Below are 11,114 nucleotides of genomic sequence, written 5' to 3'. Positions count from 1 at the left end.
CATATCCTTGTCAGATTCTTATAGAGCAAAGAAATACAATACTCATTCTGAATGAGTTTATTTTTCTCTTAGCATAAGAAAATTCCTCCCAAAATCAAACATTTTGCAGTTAATTAGTTACACATACACAACATTGAAAAAAGCAAATTCCAATTTTTAACATGATAGCTTTTTTTCTTTATAAAAAAAAAGAAAGAAATTGTACAGAAAATCTTACAAAAAAAAAAAAAAAAAAGAAGAAAGAAAGAAACTATTTTAACCAAATAAATATTTATTTATGACTTCTCATACATAAATATGATATGCATGTATTATTTTACTATATACATATTTTTTTTCTACAAATAAATAATTGTTTAAAACTTTTCATTTTATATATATTATGCGGGATGGTAAATTTTACTAAATCCTATAATAAACTAATAAAAGAACTAACAAAATATTTTTTACAGAAGAACACTAAACTCTAACACTACACAAAAAACATAAGAATCCAAGTTTACATAAAAAATTTGAAATTCATACAGATATATAGTTGTAACTTTATAAATATATTTCATCTTTTCTCATATATTTTAATGCATTATCCACTGAGTTTTATTATTTTGAAGTCGCAAGGAAAGTGACATTTTCACAATAAAGAATGTATAACTTTTTCATAGTTTCCTTTTAAACATGTGGATGTCCAGCAAGAATATGAAAAATTTGACTAGAACTGCAAGAGATAGCAAGGTATGAATTGATCCAAATCTCTAATATTTAACAAGATTGGATTTTAAATGCTAACAAAATTTTATAAAAATAAATCTATTCATAAAAGTTAACATTTCATTTGACTCAAAACACACAAAAATATTGTTATATATTAACAAATTACATTAAACCATAAAATATGTCTAAAAAATATTTATATTGTTTCATAGCTAATGTGTAAAATCATGAGAGTGTTCTGATTATCAGTAAATTGCAAAGAGTATGTATGTTTCATATAAATGCACTAAATAGATATTTACACACATGCTATTAAAAATATGTCTTTATGTCTCTGCAAAGTTTGTTGTATCGTAATACTAAACCCATCACTTACAGTAATGCAGCAGGGCTACAACTCCCGTTTTATAAGTAACAGAAGCTATGTGACTTGTTAAGTAATTAAATTGTACAAAACAAAAAAGCTAAAAACATAAGTTGAATTCATATCTTTTTAAAATTCATAAAATAACACCCATATTCAATTGTTAAGGTCATACTTTTTTTTCTTACTTTCTTTAGAGAGGTTGGCGAAACTCTGACCAAGACTTGTAGATTTATATTTGTGAAATAGTGAGCTTTCGGCTAAATTTAAAATTTTCTTCTTCACTTTGATGTTATCTATATTTTGTAAAAGATCTGACATAAAAACAAAATCAAACTCTTTTAAACAAAGTCAACATATAAACTAAGAACAAGACAATGAAATTTTGAAATTTTGTCATAACAATTAAAAACACATTTAATTTTAAATATTTTGAATAAAATAAATTAAATGCTTTTTTTCCTCACAATCTATACACTGAGCATCAATGCTTTTCTCACTTTCAACACACAGAATAAACAGCTACCAAAATTAATTTAAACACTTAAATTTTAAATGCAAAAAAGCTGCCAAAATATCTTTGATCTTGCATGGTTTTTCAAATATTTTTTCAGTCGAAAACAGAGTCGTAGTACTTAGCAGTATTTAAATCAACCATACTGACTTCATTTAGAATATCACTGAGTACGGAACAGTTATGTTCTTCATCCTTAGGAATAGATGGATACAATCTTGAAGTAAGTCTTGTTACACTGTTATGTGATTTGCAGGCTGAAGAAACTCCTATTCCAGCTTGTAGGTTTCCCTCTGTAACAGAGTTTTCTATTTTGTGCTTTAGCCAAGGAAAGCTGGAAAAGTATGGGAAAAAAATCATTAGAAGTTTAAGTAGCACTAAGCATATGTACAGTTGAACTCTTTTAAATAAAAGCACTGATCTAACGAAAACGTGGATTTAGTAAGGAAATCAGAATGATTTGGTTGTTAAAAGCTTAAATCTATAGAAGCATAAATAGCTTAACACGCTAACCTTGCGAAATGTGAGCCTTTTTGTTTGTAACTTATAAAATCTTAATCGGTATCCAGCTAAAATCATTCTTTCTTGGAAAAATTCCTTTAACAAATCCCTTTTTATGCCCTTTTAATGTCTTTGTTTTTTACCACCAGTCACAAAACAAATCTTTTATAATAATTTATCAGTATTAAAAGAGCTAGAGTCCAATCCTTTGTATGCATCAGGATTTCCAATCTCCATTGATCCCGAGTGATACACAGCGGGATTAATCCCACAAGATTTCTAATCCCGCAAAGAATTTCCATGCAAATGTAAAATCATGACCAGTGGCGACTTGTGCCTTGAAAAAGTGAGAGGGTCAGATCATGGATGCCAGAGGGGGCCTGGGCCCCCTCTGACCCCTCCCACGAGCCGCCACTGATTATAACGAATGCATGAAAATAACCATTAACTCATCAAGCTTTGGAATTGTGGTAATAATATGAGTGCAATTTTTTTTAATGATGACAAAACTGGAAAAGTTATTTTTTGTCTTGGTTGCATCCCACATTGTTCTGGTAAGTCATCGTGGCTGCATGGATGCAATCCTTGAATTCTACGATTTCGATAGTGGGGATATATAAAGAAGGTCATTGATATTTTTCTAAAGTGCAGCAAGAACAAATAAATATCACATACTCCAACACACAAAAAACGCTTTTCTTGTTTTGTTGTCATTAAAAAGACTGCCCTTGTATTACACCTAGTCAATGCCAGTGGATGGAAATAGCACACTACAAGTGGTGATGCTGCTGTAGTAGCTACATTTTTAGTAGTTTGTTGTGTAGCGCACTACTTTTTATACAAAGTATATGTATTCAGTAAGTTATATGTAGTGAGTAGTTCCATACGAAAAAATAGTACTTAGTAGGGATTTCTGGAAACTACTTTTAAATAAACTTGAAAAAAAATCCAGGTTCAAATGAATTTGACTGGCAAAATTTTACACAAGTGCGTCAGCAGATGCAATGAGATATAAGACTCATAAAAAATATGGCTGACTTTACGCATATCATTTTGTTGCCATCTGTTCTATCTCTAACGTCATTAGTTTGTCTACCATTGTAATTTTCATACTTTGCAAATTTTTGTATCTAAATTAGAGATAACTGCCTAGTCAGCAACTCCTTCATTTTTCCTGGATGCTGAGAATGTCCTGTGGATGAACGTTTTAGATTTCAAAGAGATTACTGTGCCAATTCTGTACAGGCACTTATTTTAGTGAAAATGAAGATATCAATGATTTTACGAGTTGAAAATTTTGTGAATTTTATATAAACAGATCAAAAGTTGAAAAACAAAAATATTTTGCAAGGCTTGAATTTTTGTGATTACAACTGCTACTGTAAATGTTATAGAAGAGGATGATATTGATTAGCCCTGGACAGCTTACAATAAATACAAGCATTACATAAGAGTACGGAAAATGGACATTTTTGAAAAAAAAAAAGAAATAATGGAAGCTCTCTAGTAGTAGTTCCATGTTTAGATGAGCTAAGTTATCAATCTAAACCTTTTTCCGTTCAATCAATGAATTTTCCACACCTTCTTATATTTTTCCTTTTACGTCAAAACAGCTGTAAAAAACGTTTCATACAATTTGAACAATGGCAACCACTGCCGACTTTAGCCTGAAAGTGTGAACAAGCACTTGCAATGCTAGGCAAGATTTAAAAAAAAACTTTTTAGAAACTCGAGATTTCTAATTATAAAATGCTGCCCTTATGCCCCTTTAGGCCAAAAATTTATAATTTAATTCAAAAAAATTGATTTTTTTCAATACATTTTTTTTAATGTAAGGTAATTTTTTGCGAAAATATTAAACTGAAAAATAAAACAGTAAAGTTGGTAATTATTGTTAAATAGAAATTTTTGCTCTCCTGCAATATTTAAGTCACCCACATAGCACTCAAAGATTTTTTCAAGGTTAAGTTAAATTTTTCATTATAAATACATTGTTCTTTTTATTGTTCATTTGAAAATGTTGATATGAAAAATGTTCACTAATAATTTTTGAACTTGATATTTTATTAAAATTTATATGCACTTTTTTAAAAGATAAATAGAAAAACATCAATTTTTTTTGAAGAAAATTATAAATTTTATGCCAAGTGTGGGATAACTAAATTGTTTTAAATTTGAATAAATGTTTTTGTGGTACATAGGGGTGTGGGTATAGGGGCAACGTTTCATTGACAGAAATTTGGAGTTTGTAAAAAAGTTTTTTTTTCTTCTGATTTGGCCACACAAATGCTTGTTTATTCAATTAGACGCATGTCGAAACGAGTTGCAGTTGTTCAAATTATATGAAATTTTTTTCACAATTGTTTTGACATAAGAAGAAAAATATAAGAGGGTATGCCATTTGAAAAATTTACTATCATTTTTTGTGAAACAGTCTAATTTGTATGCTTTTTATTTACTTTTATTTCCATCTATTCTACATTGTTCTACTTGCAATAACTTTCGATACATAGTGTTTAGAAAACAAATGAATGATTTGTAGCAAACTTGCATTTAACAATTAAGGCACCACTATACCAAACATTTAACACCCACACATACAATTTAAGAGCATTAAAATCAATCTTGTCTTTGACTATATATACTAAAACATCAGTAACAACTATAGATGAGAATAAACAGCTAATGCTAATCATCTTACAGTTTAAGCACACTAAAATCACCGTCTGGCCTTTGAAGACATATTTCCGAGATCGGAGCATTATTCAGGAACAACCCATGGCCACGATTTTCAGTAATTTGGGAATCAAAAACTTCAACATCAGTGAAATTAGAGCTTGAATTCCCATCTTCCACATCTATCTGTAAACCATGTCTCTCACATTGCAAGATTTTAGAGGACTTAAGACACAAAGTGCTCAGGGATCTTAGTTGTATGCCATCTTTCTGCAAAAAATAAAATAGAACCAAATGAATACAAAATTGGTAATAAACAATATTAATTGTCCGAACAGTGTATGTAGTAAAATGAAGAAGGATCAAATATGTTTTGTGCTAAAATGAAAATTTCAATCAGTTATTTTCCCCCATCATGGCTCTTGTGTTAAAGTCTTAATAGCCTTTTATGAGTCATGCTTCTATTTTTTGTAAATATATTTACTATGGAAAAATAATAACTGAATTATTGCACATTAAATACAAAGAAAAAAATGATTATAAAGTTCAGCACACAGAAATCGAAGGCAATTGAAAACATTAGAATTGTTTCATATTTTGATCTTCAAAAATTTTATTCTTCTGTCTATTAGAGAACGACCAAATATTTTCAATGAATCACCGGTGAGAGTCGACATTCTTCAATTTCTATATTTCTAAGGTAATGAATGTATACATAAAATATTTATATGTGTTTTTGTTTACTACACAGCTGCTATAGATAAATAGGGGCAAGGAGTTCCTTGGGGCTGGTTGTTCCTTGGAACAACTTGCCCCACAAAGAAAGAACAACTAGCTCTGCAAGCACAAGTCCTTGAAAAAATAAATTTTAGTTTAGATAACACTATGCAAATTGTTCAGAGAAGTATTTTAGAATGCACAACAGATATTTACATAAAAACACCAAAGAAGTAAACTCTATCATTCAAATTTTGTGAAAAAGACCAAAAAGTTCAAAAATGAAAATATTTACAAAAGTGGAACAGTTATGCACGTTCTCAGCTTTTAATATACTGGACGTCACTGGCTTGGCTAATATAGCTGCCATCGGTGCACTGCAACATCTCATTTTACCAGGTATTTACAAAATACATTTATCTTTTTTCTTCATTGAGTTATTTCAAAGGGAACAACTTACCCGCAGAACTTTTAGCCCCACTCTCCCCTACACAAAAACATTTTTACGCCAAAAAAATGCAAAAAATTTCATTTTATTGACTATATTTTTAGTTTTTTTTTTTTTTTTTTTTTTTTTTTTCCAGAAAAAAAAAATGAGAATACTGAACTGAAACTAGAACGGATAATAGAAATGAGATTTACTTCAATGATGATGAACATTTTTTTGACTCATCAATTAAAAGAAACATAGTTCTCATTCCTTAAAAGTTGCATTTGTAAATGTAAAGCTTGAAAAGAAAATGTGGATTCCATACTTCTTTATTCTACTATTAAATGACTGATGATGTGTACTTATGCACCCGCGTTAGAATTAATTTTTATGAAAACGGTAAACGGATTTGCTTTTGACACACTTTGCATATATTTTCAAGTTGGCAACAAAAACTTGGCAAGCAAAAGCTGTGCCATATATCTTCATGTAGTAGTCAATTTAGGACATGACTATAGTCTGCATTGAAATTAATACCAATTTGCTCCAAAAAATGTGTTAAAAACTGAATTTGTATTTCATTTGAAAACATTTAGTGATTAAATGCAAAAGATTATATTAACATGCATAAGAATTAAAATGACAATTTCTTTTAGAGTAAAAAATGCAAGAAACATATGTTATTTTCCACAAATATGTAGGAGACATTCGTCAGTAGGAACATAGTGTTGAGGCTAGAGTAAAACAAAGGCTGGCTGGATTGAATCGTTTGAATGTGGTTCGGAGAAGAAAAAACTTTCCTTCTCTTTCTTGTTTTAAAAATTTTTACCTAGAAAATTTTTGAAAAATTGCATATTTTGAACATTATACGCAAAAATAGATTAATAACTATTTCCTGAAATGTTAGAATTAACATGTTGAGTGAATGAATCTAATGTTTTCATAAGGTTTATTTTTTTTTTTTTTTTTTTTTTTGCTTAAAATAGAATCTTTGCGTCATTTTTTTAAAAAAATGTACATTTTTACAAATACAAATGTGATGACCAGCAACAGGCTCCGAGTTTAGCTAGGCTGATTCTCGTCAGTTTATTAGTCCCAATGAAGATTAGTGGCCCTCTCAAAGCTATCTGCCCTTTTACTCATTACAGCTTCTTCCGGTAAGCTGTTCCAAGTGCCCACAACCCTACTAAAGTAATAACTTTTACTCATTCCCAGATTAGCCAAACAATTTTATTTTAAAACAATTTGGAATCTATACCAAATAAAAGACAGATATTTAATGTAGCAAAATTGGTGTTTGGTATATTGGATAATATGCATATTTCGCAGTAGGTCTCTGCCTCTAATCCAAGGCTAAGGCAGAACTTGATGTATTATGAGATCACATCTGCCTCCCTCCAGCTCAGTTATTCACTAATCCAGACTGACGAGTTCTAAAAAGAACGAAACTGCAGTCTTTAAATTGTAGGCCTGAAGGAAGCATTTCAGAACTCTGAAATATTCAGCAGAGTAGCAGATGAAATAAAGCACATGACAAACAAGGTCCGAAGGAAAAAATATCCTTTTATTTTAGCATATTGGATGAGCTAATACTTAGACAATGCATTTGACTTGCAATGAATCCAGTTCAACAGGAACATTAAAAATATATCGTTATTCTAACAACAAACAACAGCTCATCAAATATGGCAAACTACATATTTCAAATTAACTCAGAAAAAAAATGCATCTTTTCGAGTATTCAAGACAATTATGCCATTTTACTTTGAACTGGACAAGACTGACATGCAGACTACACACACAAAAACATTGAGAGAAAGAGAGAGCATGCCCTTAAACCTGCAGCATTATATATCCATGAACACACATAATGGAACAACCAACATTCAAAATTTTAATCGCTTATGCAAAACAAAAAATGTTGCCACACACCAAAACTTTAGAAAACTTCTCACGGTTATCACATGCAGAAACTAACCAAAACCCAATCCAGTTCAAATGAGTGAATCGCCCGAATGACGTCACTACAGATTCAATGTTGTTAGTTTACATCGGAGCAATTTATCTGAACTGATCTGCATGGGGTAAAAACGTATTTTAGAAGAAATAACAGTTTTTTTTTTTTTTTTTTAATTTCATTTATCTGAAAGAACTTGACAAAAATGTTAACATAAATGTGATAACCTGGCTCTTTGGTATATTGCCTGCATATTTGGTTTTGATGATTTGCTATACATATATATAACATTGATTCAAAAAAAAAAGGCAAAATTTGTTTATTCTCCTTGGGGTTTACAAGTTCATGTGTAAATAGAAAAATCAACACTGATGTCATTATAAATGAAGCATTTAGTTTCATATAGATTTCTTTAATATTTAAAGACAAATAATTCAATACTTCAACTTTCATTAAAATGAGAACAAAGTTGACAAATATCACATAAATGCATTAAATTTTTATAACTAAAATAAATTGCTCCACTTGAAATATTTTTGCAGGATTTAAAAGTTTTCAAACAGTTTTTAAATTTTTCTCAAAAGTTTTTAAAGAGTAAATAAGCACACAAATGTCAATTACAGATGCAAAAGTTCATACAATTTTTTAAGGGTGCAAGTATAGAAAAGTTGAGAGACCTTGAATTAGAATGTTAGTCACTTTACAGAAATCACATGAAAGATTTTATTGAAAAATTACTTACGGCAGCATTGCAGACAATGCTATTTTCAACAGTTGCTGAAGAGCCTCCCAGTAACAATATTCCTATATCAGATTTATTGCACTCAATGATGCAGTCTTTCAAAGACAAAGTTCCATGATGAACCAGTAATGCACACAGAAGTCCAGACTTAGCTTTAATGGTCAGATTTTCAACCCTTAAGTTTTGTGCACAGCTGTTCAAAAATACATCACTATTTCCAGTAGCTTCAAGAACTATATCTGTGCAAGCACCAACACCTATAGTAAAAAGAAAACGATTGAAATTTAAGAAACAAATATCTGTACTAGCTATATTGCCTAGTCTTGCACGGTCTATCTCAAAAACATACGTTGTGTCAAAGATGCATGTTCAGCAATCGGGTAAAAAAATAAGTGTAAAATGCCACGTTAATGGGAAGAAAACAATTTTATGACTCCAAATTTAAATTTAGACTTCTTTAGATTTTTGCTAAATCCCAAAACTTCAGTCATTTTTATATATTAATCACAGGGATGTGCCGACCAAAACTTCCTTTTGGAGCAATCTTGGGAGCAGTAAAACTGCTAAATTTGGAGCAGCCTGAGCAGCAAAATTGCAAATTTAGAGCAGAGTGAGCAGCAAAAATTTAAATTTTGCATCAATTTGGAACAACTATGTATATTTCACACACAGAAACATGGGTGACATGATAAAATAATAAAAAAAGGAGATTAAGGGTGCAAAAACACCATAACTCAAACTACTAATTGAAGCTCTCTTGATTACATTTGTTATTGTTATTATTTAATATTTTTCGCAAAAGACAAGTTCTGGCCTGCTCTACTTTTTTCTTACACGTCTTCTGATTTAAATTTAGTTCACACATTTATTTGCTTAATACACTGCTTTAGTGCACATTTAAGTTAATGGTGCTTTGATAACTATTTTTAAAATGTGTTCGCTTTTATGTAGTTCACATGTAAATAGCTTAAGATATACGTACATACATAAAAAAAAAAAGGACAGTGTGGCAACAGGAACTGTGAAAAAAAGTTCCCTGACTTTTCCCTGATTAAGTTCAAATTTCCCTGATTTAAGTTACCAATGATAAAGGTTTTCTTTCTTTGCTCGACTTGAAATCCACTGTACGTTTAAGCATTATATCAAGTCAATTTTTGGGGGGGGGGGGAAAACCCTACAAAACAGTATATTAAATTTTTCTACATGGAAATATTATAGGAAATTAAAAAAAAAACTCCCAGGAACCACTGAGCATAAGAATTTTAAGAAACTATTAAAATTACTCTTAAAAACATATGTGTATTTATGATAGAACTAAAAATTGAAATTATTTTGAACTAAGTTTTCAAACAGTATGATAATTGTTGCAAGAATAACAAGTAATAGTGAAAGAATAGAGGTAATGTAGTTATTCTTATATAACTAATTGACATATTTATGCAAAACAGATGAAACCATTTGACATCCCATTCATAGGGTTTTTCTCTAATCAAGAACATAGGTTTTTATTAAATGAGTACAGCATTTTAACAATAAAAAAATAAAGATATTTACTTAAGTACATAAGGTAACTATTTCAAATTATTTCAGTGTGTAATGAAAAAAAAATCTTAGATTGTTTTTGTAACAAACAACTTGGAAATGCAAGAAAAAAAAAAAGCAATTAGTTAATTTCAAAATATATAAAAGAATACAACTTGGTTATAAAATTAAAGAATCACTTAAGTCTGAAGAAAAGAAAACCTTTATAATCAGCAGTGACAACAAATAGTATAACGGCAAAAAACAAAGTTTTTTTATTGAAAGCTAAATTTTAGCAATTAAATTAAAAATGCGAAGAAGTAATAACTTTTAAGCTTTTATAGTATTAATTCAAAAACCAAAGATTTCTTCTTGAAATCGTGAGTAAAGTGCACTAATTACTTCGAGACAATGGAATAAAGGCAAAGGAGTTAAGGCATTAATGAAGGCTTCCTCTTTTGCCTGTATGGTTGTTTATTTTACGTAGCATTGAAAGCGTAAAAGGAAATTTCAAGCTAGGTAAAATAAACAACCTAACAGACACAGAAGCAATCTTAGGAAGTTCATCCTGTGGTTAATGAATAAGATTCAATACTTTGACGTTGAAGAAAAAAGATGCACAAATATAAGGCAGTGTATAATCACACCTCATTAATTTTACTTTTGTTTTGAACAGATAATTGGCGGAAAATGCGTAGGGAATTAAAGTACTTAATTTTGTAAAGCAAAAAAAAATTTTTCTTCATAAAATCAATTTTCCCTGATTTTTTGTTATCTTTTCAAAATTCCCTGATATTTCCCTGACTTTTCTCTGATCTGTCGCCACCCTGAAGAATGGTTAAATTTAAATACTTGACTGTAACAAGTTACAAATGAGTTTTGAAGGGCTATTAATTAATCTTTTTATTTTGCTTTCTTTCTTTTTTTTTTTTTTTTTGTAGTTATTTACTTACATTTGACTATATATATATATATATATAT

The 11,114-nt window shown here is 29.7% G+C and overlaps 1 protein-coding gene across 1 annotated transcript in view; it reads right to left on the bottom strand.

The window, feature by feature from the left end:
• Positions 1–304: 304 nt before the first annotated feature.
• Positions 305–11,114, bottom strand: part of LOC129216649 (SHC SH2 domain-binding protein 1-like) — a 31,813-nt gene continuing 21,003 nt past the window's right edge. Inside the window, exons 7-9 of the mRNA XM_054850866.1 lie at positions 8,613–8,869; positions 4,792–5,036; positions 305–1,923 (exon numbers count right to left, since the gene is read on the bottom strand). Coding sequence (XP_054706841.1) covers positions 1,686–1,923; positions 4,792–5,036; positions 8,613–8,869 — 740 coding nt within the window. The 3' untranslated portion in view covers positions 305–1,685. The remainder of the gene's footprint in view (positions 1,924–4,791; positions 5,037–8,612; positions 8,870–11,114) is intronic.

The sequence above is a fragment of the Uloborus diversus genome, chromosome 2 (assembly GCF_026930045.1).
Source record: "Uloborus diversus isolate 005 chromosome 2, Udiv.v.3.1, whole genome shotgun sequence".
In the NCBI taxonomy this organism is placed as follows: domain Eukaryota; kingdom Metazoa; phylum Arthropoda; class Arachnida; order Araneae; family Uloboridae; genus Uloborus; species Uloborus diversus.
This window is presented reverse-complemented; position numbering and strand designations above follow the sequence as displayed.